The 18,364-nt window shown below is 38.0% G+C and overlaps 3 protein-coding genes across 4 annotated transcripts; 2 read left to right on the top strand and 1 right to left on the bottom strand.

Annotated features, from left to right (window-relative positions):
- Nucleotides 1-1,462: 1,462 nt before the first annotated feature.
- Nucleotides 1,463-9,303, top strand: arr3b (arrestin 3b, retinal (X-arrestin)). The gene is made up of 15 exons (XM_084430229.1): nucleotides 1,463-1,602; nucleotides 2,878-2,911; nucleotides 4,439-4,469; nucleotides 4,593-4,653; nucleotides 4,801-4,845; nucleotides 6,411-6,604; nucleotides 6,690-6,749; nucleotides 6,833-6,909; nucleotides 6,997-7,132; nucleotides 7,265-7,349; nucleotides 7,498-7,570; nucleotides 7,725-7,862; nucleotides 8,015-8,119; nucleotides 8,384-8,433; nucleotides 8,855-9,303. Exons 2-15 carry the CDS (start codon nucleotides 2,904-2,906, stop codon nucleotides 8,890-8,892), a joined length of 1,101 nt encoding a protein of 366 aa, XP_084286355.1. The 5' UTR covers nucleotides 1,463-1,602; nucleotides 2,878-2,903; the 3' UTR covers nucleotides 8,893-9,303.
- Nucleotides 9,304-10,075: 772 nt separating this feature from the next.
- nkrf (NFKB repressing factor) lies at nucleotides 10,076-14,993 on the top strand. Of its 2 annotated transcripts, none has more exons than XM_084430226.1 (3): nucleotides 10,076-10,414; nucleotides 10,650-10,774; nucleotides 12,177-14,993. In XM_084430226.1, exons 1-3 carry the CDS (start codon nucleotides 10,188-10,190, stop codon nucleotides 14,408-14,410), a joined length of 2,586 nt encoding a protein of 861 aa, XP_084286352.1. In that variant the 5' UTR covers nucleotides 10,076-10,187; the 3' UTR covers nucleotides 14,411-14,993. The 2 variants fall into 2 exon arrangements, with proteins under 2 accessions (XP_084286352.1, XP_084286353.1); XM_084430227.1 differs by having other exon boundaries at nucleotides 10,243-10,382.
- A 62-nt stretch (nucleotides 14,994-15,055) lies between these two features.
- ube2a (ubiquitin-conjugating enzyme E2A (RAD6 homolog)) lies at nucleotides 15,056-18,081 on the bottom strand. The gene is made up of 6 exons (XM_084430228.1): nucleotides 17,840-18,081; nucleotides 17,535-17,615; nucleotides 17,113-17,138; nucleotides 16,559-16,648; nucleotides 16,329-16,417; nucleotides 15,056-16,161 (listed from the first exon to the last, which is right to left on the bottom strand). The coding sequence occupies exons 1-6, from the start codon at nucleotides 17,881-17,883 to the stop codon at nucleotides 16,033-16,035; spliced, it is 459 nt and encodes a 152-aa protein (XP_084286354.1). The 5' UTR covers nucleotides 17,884-18,081; the 3' UTR covers nucleotides 15,056-16,032.
- Between the last annotated feature and the right edge of the window lie 283 nt (nucleotides 18,082-18,364).

Genomic DNA, 18,364 nt, shown 5'->3' with positions numbered 1-18,364 from the left:
TTAAAAAAAAAAAAAATTCTCATTGTTGAGTGGTCGTGTGGTCTTTTGGTGTTAGAGAGTCCGTTCCAGACATGCTACACCAGCAGGGTTAGAGACATGAGCAGCTGTGTGTTTAAGGAGATCACATCTAACTGATGCCCTGTTGAACACACACACAATCAAAGTCAGCATGTGTAAAAGTGTCTATTAGAGTTAGCCCTGGTTTTTTAGAAATTATTTACAGCTAATGCAAAGCTGCAACCTTATAGACATATATATTAAGCTATATTATTTTTTTGTTTTAAGATTAGTATTGTGCATTCAGCTGACAAATGTGTTGATATACCTGATTTAAGTAATCATAGATTTCATATGATTAGCTAGTTGGTGACAGAGTTAACAGAGCATAGCATAATAGTAATAAAAACAAACAAAAAATAAACACCTTAACATGCCACCCAAACAGAGATCACAAGCCTGATAACCTTAGACCATCTGTTACAGCAGGTGTGAGTTGTGGTAAGAACCAGGTCCCAGCCTGATCCTCTCTCTTTCATCCTCAGAAAATGGATTATATGGGTCGCTATTTCCATTAATAACAATATGTTCAAAATTGTGTTCAATATAATTACAAAACAATAATACCTTGTTATAATTGCATTTTGATTTAACAAAACGTTTTTGTTTGGGGGAAAGTTGGGACCATAGTGACATATTTGTGTTTTAGGAATGCTACACACCATATAAAACAACTAATAGCGACACCTAGTGGCATGGATGCAATATCATACAAAAAAATATATAGTTTTCTTTACATACTGTATATATTGTGTATGAATTTATTTATTTTTTATATTAGTTTCTCACTGTCAATTTCAGATAATTATCTCAAAGATATGTTGAGTGTCGTCGTGTATTGTTTGGCGCAAAAACTGTAGTAACAGCCAATCAGCTGTTTGTACTATATGCTGCAGCCACAAATACAAATCTCCCTGAGGGAACAATGAAAATGTCCCTTTAACTGCTTTTCTAAAATAGTCTCACACCCACTTCATTCTCTCTAAACCCTAGAAGACCAATGCCAAGAGAACCATTTGAATGCTTATGATACAATGGCAATGCATGCAGAAGTTTTAAAGCAGAGTGTACATGATGCCTGCTCTTGCTCATCATCTAAAGATTAAAGTACTGCAGCCTATGTTGTGTTATGTTGTGAAGTCCTCATGACTTGGAAACTGAGGCCACGGTGAGTAGCCTACATGCCCTAAATGCTATGTTAGAGGTGGAGCTCTATTATGAGAGATGTAACCGTATTATTACAATTCTGTCATCCAACCAAATGACCCCGAGGCTGGCACTCTCATTCATACCATGTACTTCTCAATAGCTAATCCGTAAGTCCAATTCTGTGTTTATTTTTATACACATTGTAGCCAGAAAAAGATGATGACTAATGAACTAAGAGGATTGGGACTAAAATGAGGGAGGAGAGTTTGCACTATAAAGGCGGACAAGACTAACTGGGAAACACACTAGCAAACCAATCACACCGGCTACAGAACAGTGCTCACGCGCAACAATCAAGAGTAAAGCAGAGGACGTTCTCCAGGAACTTGGACACAGGTAAGAAGACCTGGACTGTCATTACACTGAAAAAACGCACATAGACTTTGAGGTGAAAGTGACAGAGCATGAGAAAGCTGATTTGGATTCAATTTATATGAGATTGTTCATGTGAACATTAGCATTCATGTCTTCTTTAGGAAGATTTACAAAAAGGAAAAAATTGACACACTAGATTGGTGAAGAGCCACATGGCTCAAAATGTCACTTTTGGTGAGAACATGCAATAAATAGATTTTGTGTTTATGGAGCTGTGGTGTGCCGTTTATTACCTTTTTGTGATTGTTTTTTTTTTTTTTTTTTTTTTTTGGTTGAGCACCCTCTGAGATTTGAGTCTGTGCACTTTTTGTCTAATTCTTGCTTTAGGGAGATTGAAATGTGGCATAATAAATACAATAGAGACCTGAGGAGCATCGGTTGTTTTTATGATCAGAAGTTTGCTTTCTGGTTATTCCTGAACCTAATCCTGATGCTAACTGGCATAACCTTAACCTGACAAAATAAGGTAATCTATATAAAGAATATCCACGACTGATCATGAGAACGATAAGAGTCAACATATGAATTTGCATCTTGATTGCAATTGAGAAGACTATTGTGTTCATTGTGTTTAATTTCTCTAGAATGTGCAACAAAAGGTTAATATTCATATTTTATATTTCTTTGGAACCACACAAAACAAATATATTTAACGGAAGATAAACACACTTTTAAACAGGAGCATGACAGCTGAGTTTTGCTGGGTAAATAAGTGTCTTATATTTCATGTGATTTATTTGTACTCATTTGCACATAAATTGTGATTACTTTATCTAATTTACTGTGCTGCTCCTGCTTAGGTTTTTATATATGTTTAAATATTATTTAATATATTTATATTGAAATATTTCCAAAGGCCCAACATTCCCACATTTAAAATAGTAATTTAATGTTCATTGCAATTCCTTTCAAATATATCACAGATGTTTTGCTAGCTCTTCCCAGGTTTGAAATAGTTGGCCTCATACACAGAGGCAAATTAAAAACAGATAAGAGCTAATCCTGAGTGCAGCTTCTGTGGAGGATTATGAAGAGTCTATCGTTATGCTAATCTCCTCTTCCCTGATTAGCCCTAGTGGATTGAAATCTCAGCGGGACAACATATAAACATGAATGGTTTTCCAAACACTGTACTCAACTGAGGACAGGATGTTGGTTATTTTAAATGTTGCTAAATCAAACGACTGCCCTCTGCTGGCACATTTTACACACTAACCATTTCACTTCTCATTTCAGGAAGCTTCAACTGACTTTCCATAACCATGACAAAGTAAGTTTGTGCATATTAATTTATCCCAACATTTTACAAATACTTTAAATATGAGGCATAAAGAGATTTAAAGCATCAAACAGGCAAATGAAAGGCATTAGATCCTAATTGCACCATATCCTACAGACTATTAAATATTGTATACACCTCTTAAGCAGCCTTTGTGTAATACTTCTACACTCTGTTCACTAGTAGTATTAAATCTGTAAAGTCTTTTTGGTCTTCAATCCTTGTGGATTACCAGATTATAAGAAATCCCTTTTAGAATGGATTGACAGGATTACTACAAGAGTTTAAACGTAACAGTGCAAAGCTTAGCATAGCCTATGCAGATGACTATATTACCTCATGTAGACTAACAAGTCATATCATACAAAAGCAACAGATACTGATATTTGTTTAAAATACAGGACAGGTTTTTTTTTTTAAAGAGACCAACAGAACATGTTAGTTTCAGTGATGTGTAATGGCCAACATTGCAGGGTTTTCCCTATTTGACTGCGAGTTATATCATTAACTAATTCAGTATAGACTCAAAGCAGCACGTCCTGATTTTGCCGAGTTAGACGTGTCCCTGGTTCAACATATTTTGCTGATCCTGGAACAATATTCCTGTCCAAAAATTTTATCATAACCATATCCCTACCCCTAAACCTAATCCTACCCATAAATTATCCCTGAAATGATAGGTGAATAACACTGATGTAGAAGCACCTAACCCTGGTTGTAAGCCTAAACTTGACATAGACTGTAAACTTGTCCCTCAAATCTGATTGGTTGATTGGAATGTTGTTCCAAGATTAACAAAGATGTTGATTTAGGAACATGTTGCACTTGGTGAAATCAAGTTCTGCCTCAAAGGCATCCTGTTCCATGTGAAACAAGCTTCTATCTAATAACTGGATATTATCTGCGATAAACAGTAAATGTGTCCTGGTGATTGCGTAAAATGTTATTACCAGTTGGGAGTAATTTTGTTCGGACAAAACTCAAATGAAACAACTTGCTACTTATTCAGTCGCAGCAGAGGTGGTAGAGCTGTAGCCTTCAGACTGTAACAGGACATGACAGCGGGACAGTGCTGGTTAATCGCAGCACAGGCTGGTTTGAGTAGTAACACATGAACAAAAGAATTGCCTTGATTTTAGGTGGATTTTAGATTGAAGACTACTTTTCAAACCATTGCACCACTGTTGATAATTACCACTCTTATGCATTTAATGGTGGAATATGTCATTTCTGTGCCAACACTAAAATCAGACAATAGACAAAATTTTAAAAAATTGTTTCAAACAGGGTTCCCAAACACTTCACTATCTGCTATTGGTCAGACTAATAGATAGCCCCGCCCCCAAAACTCATGCCATTGGCTGAGATGCATCTGTTAAGAAATACTGTAATTGAGATGTTGCTGTGTCTCAGCCAAAAGTTTTGTTTTACATTAAAACCTACACACATCCCCTTTAAAAGAGTAAATTAAGCTTATGACAATGATTATAATATTAAGACTGTATGTTGTTTCTACAGGGTTTTCAAGAAGACTAGTGGAAATGGTTCGGTAAGGTTCCATTTATACCGTTTCCAACTCACTTTACTTGTCATCTGCTCCACATGTACATGCTCTCAACATATTTTTAAAACACAAGCACACGATAATCATCTCAGTCATTATTTATTACAGCTTTGCCTTTATTTGGGGAAAAGAGACTTTGTGGACCATGTGGATAAAGTTGATTCAGTTGGTACGTTCTACTTTACATTGAAAAATGTATTATTCCTCAAGATTGTGATGTTCTCTCTTTGTTAATTAAATGTATACATGTACATTTATATACACCACTTTTCTATTCATGTGCAATATTTCAAACAACCTGTAATTTCCTTGTCAGATGGGGTGCTCAAGATTGATCCTTCAGATCTTAATGGAAGGAAAGGTATGATTTAATATAATATGTGACCCTGCTGGACCACAAAACCAGTCACATAGGTCACAATTTTGAAATTGATATGAATTACATACCTAACATGGTTTGTTAGGATAGGACAATATTTGGCCGGGATACAACTATTTGAACATCTGGGCCCGTATTCATAAAGAATCTTAATGCAAAGAGTAGCTCCTAGTGACAAAATTCTAAGAAAATTCTTAGAAATGTGGGCGTTTACTCTTAAAATTAAAGAAAAACTCCTAGTAAAGAAAAAAGTAATTCAGAAAGCATCTTAACCCTTAAAAGAGGTCTTAAGGTCAAAATTGTTAGGAGCACGGACGAGGACTTTTAAGAGGCTTAAGAGTTTCTTTAGCAGAGGAGAAAATGGCAGAAAGACGAAGAGGGAGAAGAAATGTGTTGCAGACAATGGATGACAGTGAGTTAATAAGACACTATAGATTAGATCGTGCAGGGATCATGTTTGTGACTGATCTTTTTAGAGACACGCTAATATCTCAGACACAGCGCAGAAATGCCATAGCGCCTGAAATGAAAGTAATCACTACATTACGATATTTGGCAACTGGGAAAATTCCATGTTTGATACATTAAAACCAACATTCAAACCACCACTTAAATAGACATGCCAGCAATCAGTGTAACTGGAAAGAGTGGAACAATTTTTATCATTCTAAGCAATCAAATACCTTATAGGAAATCAACAGCATGGTAAATAAAAAAAGGATTTATATACACACACTGTAAAAAAAATTGTAACACTCCCAAATCAAAAATTTCAATTGACCGATAACATCTAAATTTTTCAATTGGCCCAAGTGAAATTCTGTAAATTCTAAAATTAAATGTACAGATTTTCACTTGGGCCAATTGAAAAATTTAGATGTTATCGGTCAATTGAAATTTTTGATTTGGGAGTGTTACAAATTTTTTACAGTGCATATATAATGCAATAGTGTGTGTGAGAGAACGATCAAATAGGAAAAATTACGCATGTAAGTTCAAAGTGAAGGCTTAGAATAGACCCTATACTTAAAATCACTTTTTTTTTCCTTCTTGGACAACCAACCAATCACAGTCTTCAAAAGATTGTGTCATACATAGCAACGGGGTCAACCCCGCCTCCTCACTAAGATAAAAGTTTTTATATTTTCCTTACTCAGAGTTGCTCTCAGATCGGTCCCGAATCGCTTTTAAGCTAAGACTCCTACATAAAAGTTTTTAAGCTAAATTAAGAGTTTTCTGAGAGGATTCTTAGAATCTTTATGAATACGGGCCCTGGAATCTAAGGGTGCCAAAAAATCGCCGTTGTCCATTTATGTTCGCGATTGTGCTGCATTCACTCACAAAAATAAATGTTTTATATATTTACAGTAGGAAATTTACTCAATATCCTAATGATTTTTGGCATAAAAGAAGAATCGATCATTTTGACCCATACAATGTATTGTTGGCTATTGCCACAAATATCCAGGGTCACATATCATGAAAAGTTTGTCGGTAACTTAATTCATTTAGACACTTCATCTAAACATTACATTTGATTTTTTCAGTGTGGGTACAGCTTGCATGTGCCTTCCGCTATGGAAAAGATGATCTGGATGTGATTGGAGTTTCCTTTAGGAAAGACATCTGGATAAAGCGCATACAGATGTATCCCTTTGAGGGAACCAAGCCCCCAAATACACCAATGCAGGAAGCGCTTTTGAAGAAAGCTGGAGATCAAGGACATCCCTTCACTTTTGATGTAAATCCACACTTATGCATCTGCTTAAGCATTGAGAAAACAATCAAGGACGTCCTTCATTTGTATCTCTCCTGTTCTGTCTCAGATTCCAGTACATCTTCCATGTTCAGTGTCCCTTCAGCCAGCACCAGAGGATGCCGGGAAGGTACAATTGCAGAAATACATGGAGAACACACACAAATGCAATCACAGATGTCTATCTAATATGTAATATGTTTACTTTTACAGCCTTGCGGGGTTGACTATGAAGTCAAAGCCTATATTGCAAATGAAGCAGACAGCATAGATGAGAAAATTGAAAAGAAGTATGTACTGCTCTATTTTAACATAAAGATACTATCAAAAGAAATGAATACATTTTCACTCTGATTCTGGCATCTCTACCAATATAGGGACACTTGCCGTTTGATCATCCGCAAAATCCAATATGCACCAAATGAGATAACAGCCGGACCCAAGGCCGATCTCAACAAACAGTTTATCACAGCAGACAAACCAATTCACTTGGAAGCCTCCATGGAGAAAGAGGTACAGTGTTTTTAAATGCCTGTTGTAGATAATTTAAGAATTAAAAAATATATATATATATATATATATATATTCCATCATATGCAGTTTTGTGTCTCTTCTTTATTCACTGCTGTTTTCTCATCCTTTCAGCTCTACTATCACGGCGATCCCATCTCTGTCAAAGTCAAAGTGAACAATGAGACCAGTAAAGTAGTGAAGAAAGTCAAAATCAGTAGTAGGTATTTTTATAATTCATATCAATAAACAAAACCGCCAGTCTTCATCCATTTAAGCTACTTATGATTCGTTATCGTCTTTAAGTAGAAGTGTAAGTGTTGCCCACAATGATCCAAAAATAAACTTTAGCTCATTGTGTGTTTCAGTTTACCAAATTACAGATGTACTGCTTTACTCAACGGACAAATACCACAAATGTGTCCTGAATGAAGAATTTGGGTGAGTGCAAAGACCTCCACATCGCATTTGTCATTTTTAAAATATTATTTGTGTTATACATCTTTTATATGTTGTATTAAAAAAAAAAAAAAATTCTATAAGTTGTTTTTTACTTGTTTTTGAGATCTGAACTTTCTGAGATCTTTTGTTACAGGGACCAAATTAATGCAAACTCCACCTTTGAGAAGGAATATAGTGTCACTCCTCTGCTGGCCAATAACAGAGAGAAACTCGGTCTTGCACTGGATGGCAAACTGAAAGATGAAGATACCAACTTGGCTTCTTCAACAATGTCAGTTAATCTTCATTACAAAAGCATTAGACAGATTTTCATGTTCATAGTCCAAATAACAGCTCTGTATTTTTATACATTACAAAAAACAACTCTTTTTTAAATGACAGAAAAACAAGGTGACTCATCTGCATCTCTCTCTCTCTCTGCAGTCTGCTACCCGACATGGATAAGCAAATCCAAGGCGTCATTGTCTCCTACAAAATGAAGGCTACCCTCGTGATGGGAGGTGGTCTCTTGGGAAGCCTCACAACAAGGTTTAGATCTTCATATTTTCTTTCAACTCAATGTCATTGGACTCTCAGTGGAGAGTCATAGTGAAGACTTTCTTCTTTCTCTGATGACTTTTGTTCTGCCATTATGGTATATATTTCCATTGATGATGCCCAAACACAACTACTTAACAAGGAACAGTCTGCTTAGTTACATTGTCATTAAACAAATCAGTAGTACATGATGTGTTGTGTTTTAGCTTTGTGAGCAGTGAGAGTACTCAAGTCATGTTTATCTTCTGTTCACAGTGATATTACCGTTGAACTCCCCCTGGTTCTAATGTCACCCAAACCAGCAGGTGAGATTTCTGTTCTTCGATATCTCTGTGTGTGTGTGTGTGGTGTATATACAGCCCAGTTTTCCAAGGATAGTTCTGTATTTGTGACTATAGCTTTTTCAAAATTTCAAATAATAAACATTACACCCTTTTTTTAACTGACACTGCTATGAAACATACTAAAGAGCGTAATTTTCTTGTCTTCTAACTGCATCCTTGTGCATTCTCAAACTGAGCAGAAGTGTAAGTATCAACGTAAACTTGTTTCTAATGTTTAGACAGAATGTTGAACTTCTATGTGCTTTTTGTTTTAAATCTTAGATTTGAACCTTTAACAAAAATGATCTTCATATATATATATATATATATATATATATATAGTCATGTAGTCATTATATAAATATTTAAAGCCATTGTTAAAGTAATGTCTTTTTTATTCCAGGACTGATATCAGCCTCGAATAGATCCTACAGCCAGTGACGGTGAGGAGCAAGTCAGGACGAGAGACACTCAGGAATAGAAGCAGATACCAAACAACCCCATTTCATGAGCCATAGACTATAATTGTTGCAAATAACTGTGTAAAAGGAATTAGCTGTATACCTAAAGGCCATGTATACTAAGGTGAACTCAATGACACTGAAATCAAGCATTGGTCTGATGCTTTTAAATTGTCATGTTTATTTCTTCTGCCTTTATCGTAAAAACTTTAATAGTGTTTTAGGTTCTTTTTGTATGTGAATTAGATTTGTAAAATATCAGGGAGTAATACATTTACTTTAATTCTATTATTATAATTGTATATGTCATTTTATTTTTGTTGTTGAATGTTTTTTTGTCTGGCTGTGGTGATGGTGGAAATCAATAAAAACTGGACTGTTATTTGGACCACTCCCAAAGTCTTTCCTTATCATTTTTCATGACTTTATGTAGATGCAGTGGAGCAGTTTATTTTTTGGCATAGGCCTATAAATATAGAGTGTGCTTGTTATGTGCACTTACTGTAACAGTAGATTATGAATGCGTTTCTCTTTTCCTGAGTGGATTAGCTTTAGCACTGTCAGTTTAAGCTGCAGTTTAGTTTGTGCGTGTAAATTCGCCTCAAAGCGCAGAGGCTTTATACAATCAAGAAGAGCACCTAAACAGAGCTGCTGTACGACAAAGGTAAGCTTCTCACATAGTGTTGTGCTATGCACATCGACGTGTAGTTCACAATAAATGCGCATGACAAAACTGAAGAATAGTGTGAAAGAATGAAAATGCTTCTGCGTCGTTTTAAGTTACTTAACCGTAAGGGAAAACAACAAATGTATGGCAAAGTGCATACTTGACTAACGCTGTAGATTAAAGAGTTGCAGGTGTGCAATTTAAAATACAAATACTTAGTGAGAAATATGGCTAAAGTTGTTGTGAATCAGTACAGACTGTTGCGAGGTCTGTAATCATGTTGTCAAATGTCATAATAAATTAACTGGGCAATCGATCTCAGATCATATTGATTTGTTAAGTTTACGTTACACAACCCGAAAAAGTATCTGACTTTAGATGTAATTGTATGATTGCTATTAGCTAGCTTACATATTCCGTTACACATAGTGTGACGTTCCCAGCATCAATGTTGCCAAGTGTTGCTACTTTAACACTGTTTCCGCGGGTAGTTTTTGTATTTCCCGGGTTGAAGCGAACCCCTGCAAACCTGGCAACCCTGCCCAGCATGCAATGTTGTGCGAACTACGTTGTTTCCGGTTAGCTGCTCGCTATCGTCAGACACCGGGATGATCCGACATCATTCAACGGGCCCGCGTGTTTCACGTAAACCCGCTGGTCCGCGTAATCGGGCCTGTAATATCGATGAATACCGTCAGGACTTCGAGAGTGACAAGCAGTGGTCCGCTAGGCGTCAGTTCATAGTGAAACACGTAAAAGAGTACGATGGAAATGCTCTTGATAATTTACTGGCCCTGTCGATGGTATGGGTGAACTACGTTTTCCTGGGATGCAGGTGGGGATTGAATATATCATGATAATTGGGCTGTTTAACTATTGTTTTTTTTTCGTAGGGGTTTGAGTGCATACTTAGTGTAAGTCATTGGGCAAGTTAATTGTATACCACATTTAATTTAGCATATACAAGTGTATGCCATATTTATACATACCACATTAATTGTAAAGTTATGCATTAGTAATACCAACCAATACTGTGGCTGTACTTTTTTTGTTTTTGTTTTGACGGGCAGATATGACTCCCAGCTAATGCTCAAGGTGCTTGAGATGGCAGAAGGGATTGATGTTGGTGAAATGCCCTCATATGAACTAGTCCCGAATGCTGAATCAAAAAAGAGACCAGGTTCATCTGATGGAAGTAAGTCTGTCAATGCCTGAAATCTATCTATCTATCTGACATACAAACAAACATTATTCCGCATTTGAAAAGTTATTTTGTGGGTGCTTGGCATCAATTAAAGACCCCCCTGTGGTGAAAAGTTTTTAATGTTGTTTATATGTCTAAGTGGTGATTATAATATGCTTTAGGACTAGAGTTGTCAAAAGTCCCGACTTTGGTACCAAGTCGGTACTGAACTTTGAAAAATGTGACGATACCAGCATTTCCTTAAAGCATTTTGAGCGCTGTTGAACTGATTCTTAAACATTGTGTTGACGCGCTCAAAATATATGTCTGTGATTTGCTACAGTGATCAACAATGACTTCTTCAACGAGTGCTTACAGATACACACAGGAGCGTTTGAAAGAGGCGTCAATCAGTGGATCCGTATATCAGCAGATACATTAGGTATCCGCTGATAGACGGTCTATTAGACGCCTGCTTTTAAATGCTCCCGTGTGTATCTATGTAAGCAATCTGTGAAGATCCAGAGTTCAGTACCAAAGTCGGTACTTTTTGACAACTCTGTTTAGGACAAACCATGTGCAAATTCATGTGTCAACACCATTGCTGAATATTTTCTCCTTAAAACTCTGTCTCAAAATCGGGGTTTGAAATCGCTGGTGTTTCTTACGTCACAAAACTAGCTTGTAACCAATCACGTCAACATGCGGGCTTTAGCATATCACAAACAATGACTGCTCTGAAGCAGGGGAGTCTCAAGAGAAGCCAGGTTATCCCGGTATTTTTTTCTGTTTATATGAAAAATCGGGTACATTTAGCAATATAGCGGGTGAATTATGTATATGATATTACATTCATATACATAATATATATGTTGTTATGATGAACTATACACCTTTCTCCACTGACATTCTTGTTCAATGCGTTTCTAAGGATGCTGATTTTTAGAAGGCAGCTGACTTTGAGATGGTGAATGGGAACATGGTTTGTGTAACATTAGCAATATATTATTAGCAAAAGGCTAATCATATTAATCACCGTTATGTGTCCGACCTTGTAGAGAGCGATACATAAAACGCATTACCATTCTGATACGTCGACTTGTTGACAAGCCTGTATGAGTCGAGTGAGTGGTATTCAGGACAGGTGTACTGAATGAAGCAAGGCTGTAGTTACATTCAAGCTATTTTAAGGCATGAAGACATTTTTGTCACAGGAACATTTTTTAAATATGCCATTTTGGTGATCAAAGATGAGACTGATGAGATGATCAAAGATGAGACTGATGAGATGAAATTATTGACTACGGGGGGACTTAAAAAAATATTTTATTCTGCATGTAAACAAAACAGCAGTATAAATGATCATATTTGCATGTAAATGGATATTTTAATCATATATGACTTCATATTCTAGGTGAAGAGCCCACGAGGAAGATGCCTGTGTCAAAATTCACTCCCAGACCTCGATTTCAGCCAGTACACTTTGTGAGTGGTGGGAGTTGCGGCAGTGGAAATGGAGAAACTGACGAAAAAGAGAATGAGAAGGAGCGCAGGAGGGGCGAGATGAATGAAGTAAGACCGAAGGAACCATATCATCAGCCATATAATGGGAACCATGACAATGTCCCTTCTTCCTCCTCTGGCTGCCTTGAGATGGGGATGTACGGTTATGATTCTTGGCCTGAGAACAGAACCAAAGACGTGGCTGCGAGCGGCAGAAGTGGGTTTGGCTATGGCAGCAGTACCCAGAACTTCATGTGCAAAGTGCAGCAGGAATACACTGCTAGTTATGAGGCTCATCATGCCAAACAGTCTGAATCATTCTCGCAGGCAGTCCGAGTTGAGGGATACGGAGGTGCTGGACGGTCTGGAGCCTGGGTTAGCAGAGGGTGTGGACTGGGATTTGGAAATCAGGATAGGCCGACTTCCAGCAAGGCTTTCAGCAGGGTATACGACGGTCCAAGCAGAGGCGGCTCTGGCCTTCTCCCTACACCCTCTCTGCCGACTTCTATACTTCCAGAAACAGTTAACGAAAAACAGAGGCTTATTACCAGAGTATCATCAGCCGTTCTCATCACCCTCAGAAATCCTTCGTTCATGAGTGGGCCTGACGGCCCAAATTACAATTTCATACTTAGCCGCAGCATTCAGGCCTGCAAGACGAACCCAGAGTACATCTATGTCAATTTAAGAGATATTCCACCCGCTGACCTTCCTAAGAACAGAAAAGTACCCACTGACGGATATGCATGTGAATTGAGGTGTCAGTGTGTGTACCTTGCCACCGGGTACTCTGGGAGCAAAAACGGTGCCAGAGACCGAGCATCAGAACAGGCTGTCAAGCTGTTTATGAGGCCGGTGGAAGTCCGTGTCTTGCAACGGCAGTACAAGCGCACTTGCGTCAATGACATGGTGGCGTGCCAAGTTAACACTCCAAACCCTACCCTCCCCCCACCTCTTCGCAACCCGGAGGACAAGCCATCTCCTAGTACCAAGGGCCAGTATGAGCCTGACCAAAGCAAACACTGGACAGAATTTGTAATCATGGAGAACGCACACGACGCCATCTGTATACTCAACAACTCGGCTGCCTTCAACCGCATGAAAGTTGATTACACATTTGACCCGGTTCACAATAGCAATTTATGGCTCTGTAGTGTGTACTTGCAGGGTGAGCTGGTGGCACAAGCCAGGGGGACCAAGAAGAGCTCGAAACACGCAGCGGCGGAGGAGGCGGTGAGGAAATTGCGAATGAACCAGACTGCTCGCCAACAAGAGCAGCAGCAGCAGCAGCAGCAGCAGCAGCAGCAGCAGCAGCGTTTTTCTGGAGGGAACCACACTTTGGACCAGCCCAGTGGTCGATACACCCAGCAAAGCAGCAAGAAATCACATCTGGGTGAATTGGTGATTCTTGAAAACTCTGATAATGCTATTTGCATAATAAATGATACTGCTCAATTTAATAAAGTGCTTGCTGACTACAAATTCACGGTTCTGCCTGACCATCGCTGGCAGTGTGAAGTTTATCTAGATGGGAAGTACGTGGCTGCAGGCGTTGGGCCTAAAAAGACAGTGAAACATATTGCAGCAGAGGAGGCCCTTGCCACACTTCGATGTACCCAGGCTGTGGTGAAGTCCAACCTCAGGAAGGAGGGCAATGTGGATGCAATTTCCCGAAATCAAATCATTGCTCGTTCTGGCGAGGAATCTATGCGGCAGGAGATCAAGGAGGACAACATTGGTAACCAACTACTCCGTAAGATGGGCTGGACAGGTGGTGGTTTGGGTAGAGAAGGAGAGGGCATTGCTGAACCCATCAAAGTCAAAGAGCAGTATAACAGGGAAGGACTTGGCATGGATAGGCAAGGTAATCTGACTAAGCGCGATATTGAGGAAATCATTCGGAATTATGTGAGTTCAAACCGTCAAGATGAACTGCGCTTCTCTACGGAGCTCAACAATGAAGAGCGCCGGCAGATCCACCAGATATCCCAAAGGTACGGGCTGCGCAGCAAATCGTACGGACAGGGCAGACTACGCTTTCTTGTTGTTAGCCGCAAAGTCCAGAAGGAACAGCTGATTGGTCAGCTTTTACAGGAAGGGCAGGTGGGACGATATGAACTGGTGAAGCCTCAGGCTTCACAATGACTGGGCTCAACAGGCCTCTGAGATGACTATTAATAAAAGAAAAGCAGTTTTACTTGTTACATTTCCTGTTAATTTGTTTCCGAAGGGTGTAATTAAAAAAAAATTATAATTCAATTCTCAATGTCTACAATGTGTACCCTTTTCTTCCCTTTACCAGTTTGTCCAATTATGTCCAGATTTACTGTAGGTTAGCTCTAAGTCATATGATGAACACAAATCATGTTACTCACTAAACTTTGTAATATCATGTATCTTATGAATATTTATTGACATGGATATTAGAAGTGAGGCCTTTTGGCAGCACATGACATTCCATTTTCTCCATTTTATTATGCTTTCAAAATGGACAATATATCATTCACTCAGTCTTTCATCTGTTGTAAGATAAACATTTGAAATATAAAAATATCTTTGAAGTAAATTACAAAACATATTTTTCTCATTTTCTAGTTGTTGATTGTAGAATTAAGTATTTATCTCCAAATGATAATTCTCGAGCAGCAATCCCTGTGAAGCTGTTTGCTTTGTGAATACTGTCAACCAGCCTGCTTGTTTTGACACATTAAATTTAGTCTGGTCATGGTCCACTTTCCAGTTCACTTAATTGCTCATCTTATTTTTGTTCAAAGAAAAAACACCTTAGAGTTTATTTTACTGTTTATTTACAAGAAGTGAGAAAATGTAGTTTCTTACATGGGTTACTAGTGCAAATCGGACACTCTCGGTAAATAAAAAAAAAATAAGATTTGAATTAGCTAAAATGGACACTGCATGACAGCATCACATCCATATGTTTGGAGGAACAATTCAATGTCAAAAATAAACGGCACTTTAATGGAATTTTAAAAAAGCAAGAAAAACATGCAACTGGGGTGCAACAGACAGAAAATAGTGAATACAGAACTAAAGAAAATGCACTTAGAGATGCCAATTTGTTATGTTCTGATAGATCACTGTGTACCTTCAAACAATTACTGCTGACAAACTAACATGCAGTCAGTATCAATAGGCAACACCTTAAACATCAATATGAACTGCTGAATTAAAAGAACAAACCACTTGCACTTGATAAAAAGGGCCATTCCCCACATTTGGTTTTAAAAAGTCAGGTTTCCCAAGTGCAGTTATAAAGGCATGTTTCCGAAACATGTACGCTTTCCATACCAGACAATGTATCAACCATCTTTAATGTCCTTGCCATTTAATTTGGAACTCTGAATGGTATGACACTTTCGCAGAGACGCAACAAAATCTCTACATTCAAACAAAGATATCATACTGAAAACAGCAACCAACATGTTAATAACCCAAATGAAATCAGCCCACAGTGTAGAAGGAAATAAAGATGACCAAAATGAGGGCTGGCCAAATAAAAGCAAGTAACCCTGGCAACAATATTTTGTTAAACTAAGGTTTATCCTCTTCCAAGATAAGGTTCTGCATGAAGAGGGAGACCACAACACAACAGCACTCTAATCTTGCAACAGCTACAGAACAGACAAATCTACTGAATAAGTGGAGAATGATTCAAATCATGATGTGTTTTATTTTATGCTTTGCAAGGTGGTTTTCCTCTCATTGGCTGAGGCGGACTATTGTTCGTATGGGAACTGTAAGGAGGGTCAACAGTCGCGCCAGCTCTGTTCCACAATGGCCGACACACGTTTCTCATACTCTCTCTTGTTTTCCTGATACAGCTGAGCTGCCTGGCTGTTGGCAGGGCTGTTTGGGTTCGGCTCATCCAGTAAAGACTGTGGCAAATGAAAGGCATGTTAACAACCTGAATAATGTCCTCACATTTTTTTTAAATGGTAGCCTACCATCAAAATAGCAAAAAGAAAAGTTGCAAAAAAACATCTTGTTAATTAAAACATTTAGTCTGTGCAAAAAAAGCAGACAGAAAGAAGTGCACATGTACCTGTATTGAGGTTAAAATTGAAGAAACATCATATGTTGGACTCCAGCGATTCTGAAGAATGTCCAAACATATACTACCATCTGCATAAACTGAACACAAAGAAAGACAATTCGATTTTATGGTCCATTGGCACATACTTAATTCTAGCATGTGATATATGTGCACATTAAGTCATCTTTAGTGCAAGGAATTTATAAATACAAAAATCACTGTAAGTTTGTAAAACTTACCATTAGGGTGAAACATTTTGGAGACAAACCGGACTGTAGGAGGTTTGTTTGGATATTCTTCTGTAAATTCTATTGTGAGTTTGAAAGTTCCTATGACAAGCAGAAAAAATAATAATAAATGAAGCAGAAGCAAAATCATTTGCCAGATGTAAACAAAAGAATTACGCCATTCTAAATCGTTGTACACAATTACAAAGTGGCATGTATAAGCGGTTGCCAACAATATTATTTAGAACCCAAAGCTCAATACTTACTCAAGCTGTCAATGTAGTTTGTTTTGTTTTGTTTTTTAAAGAAAGAAATGACTTTTATTTAGAAAGGAAAGGACAATCAATTTTTAAAAGTGACAGTAAAAGTAAAAAAAATATGTTATGTTACAAAAGATTTATATTCAAAGACTACTGAAAAAAAAAAACCTATTATTTTACAAAAAGAAGCAAGCAGCACAACTGTTTTCAACATTGATAAGAAAGGGTTTTGAGCACCAAATCAACATAGAATGATTTCCGAAGGATCATGTGACAAAGACTGAAGCTTGTATTTTCTTGACTTACCATCTTCAAATGGTGTTCCTTCAGGGCTGTAGGTAGAAGAAATGGGTCAACATGTCAGGTTACACATAACACTTGGCATGACAGCAAGAAACAAAGCCAAAGTCACTGGCCAATGTGCAAGAGCCCTGCACATTACTCTAATCCAAAAATAACAAGGCACAACAACAGTCTACGGATATGGCATTATAACCTGTTTCCTTCACAACAACACAACACAACACATTGCTCCATTCAGGACACTGTCACTTAAAGATCAAATAACCAGCACCTCTTATGGGGTCCACTGGCCATCTGGCCTATTTAAAACTGCTTTTATTACCGCTAGCAACCTGAATCTCATAGACCTCGAATTGGTTGAGAAACAAGTGTCAATGTGTTCTGTTAACTGTTAATCGCGGTCAATAAAAGTAAATTATACAAACCCAAAAATGACAGCGTTCCAGACCATGATGTTGTTTTCAGACGGGGCTCCGCTAACTCCTGCTGGAGGATCCTCCTGGAGACTGAAAAACAAGTTATCCAAAGAAGTTACATTACATGTAGCCTACTATACCTACATTACGACAACACCTCATACCGCACAAATAACCTCCAAAATACATTATCGGAGAGGGGTAGTGTCGTTAATAAATGTATTTTATGGGGGAAACGTCGCCATGTTAAACCCCGAGAGTAGCCGGTGCCCATAAAACACCTAGGGCCCTTTAGCATTCTCTCTGTCGCTTACCGTTTAAAATCTCTCATCAGACGCCGTCTTGCTGGGGTTGACATAGTTTAATTGGATAGCCGAGACGTAAACATAAGGTATCGACGTCGTTACTTTGAATTAGGTTCAATTCTTTTAGTTTAGCGGACGTCGGTTTGGTCGATTCGGTTAAATATCGACGTTAGCCTTTCGCTTGCTTGGACCCTCCTCCTGCCTGTTTTCTCTTCTAAGCTCGTCTCTCTGGGACTGGACCATACCAACATAAAGCGGGGGAGAACTACAGCTCAAATAAAAATGAGCTCGGTCACAAACCCATAAACCTATTCGTGGTTTAAAAAAAATGATTTTAAGAGTACTGACATTAATAATTAGACTGTTTTGTTTAATAATAAGAATAAATATGGTTAAGGTAGTTTACAGAAACCCCTCCGAACACGCGCAGTTGTAGCGGACTAACAGTTACGTCATGGGTTTGACAGTAGGTACAAGAGCAAACATTTAATACTGTAACTTTGCAGTCGAGGACAGAATATATAACAGAAAAAG

Source organism: Rutilus rutilus (assembly GCF_951802725.1).
Source record: "Rutilus rutilus genome assembly, chromosome: 14".
NCBI classification, from domain to species: domain Eukaryota; kingdom Metazoa; phylum Chordata; class Actinopteri; order Cypriniformes; family Leuciscidae; genus Rutilus; species Rutilus rutilus.
The sequence above is the reverse complement of the archived record's forward strand: the minus strand, read 5'-3'. Positions and strand labels throughout refer to the sequence as shown.

Bases quoted from the DNA above. Each gene is read 5' to 3' on its own strand.
- arr3b (XM_084430229.1), top strand. The intron at 4,470-4,592 runs GTAAGGTTCCAT...TATTTATTACAG, and splicing joins AGACTAGTGGAAATGGTTCG to CTTTGCCTTTATTTGGGGAA. The intron at 6,750-6,832 runs GTACAATTGCAG...TTACTTTTACAG, and splicing joins CACCAGAGGATGCCGGGAAG to CCTTGCGGGGTTGACTATGA.
- nkrf (XM_084430226.1), top strand. From the start codon at position 10,188: ATGATCCGACATCATTCAACGGGCCCGCGTGTTTCACGTAAACCCGCT. The intron at 10,415-10,649 runs GTGGGGATTGAA...TTTGACGGGCAG, and splicing joins TACGTTTTCCTGGGATGCAG to ATATGACTCCCAGCTAATGC. The intron at 10,775-12,176 runs GTAAGTCTGTCA...TTCATATTCTAG, and splicing joins ACCAGGTTCATCTGATGGAA to GTGAAGAGCCCACGAGGAAG.
- ube2a (XM_084430228.1), bottom strand. From the start codon at position 17,883: ATGTCAACCCCAGCAAGACGGCGTCTGATGAGAGATTTTAAACG. The intron at 16,649-17,112 runs GTAAGTCAAGAA...TGCTTGTCATAG, and splicing joins AGGAACACCATTTGAAGATG to GAACTTTCAAACTCACAATA. The intron at 16,418-16,558 runs GTAAGTTTTACA...CTTTGTGTTCAG, and splicing joins CAAAATGTTTCACCCTAATG to TTTATGCAGATGGTAGTATA.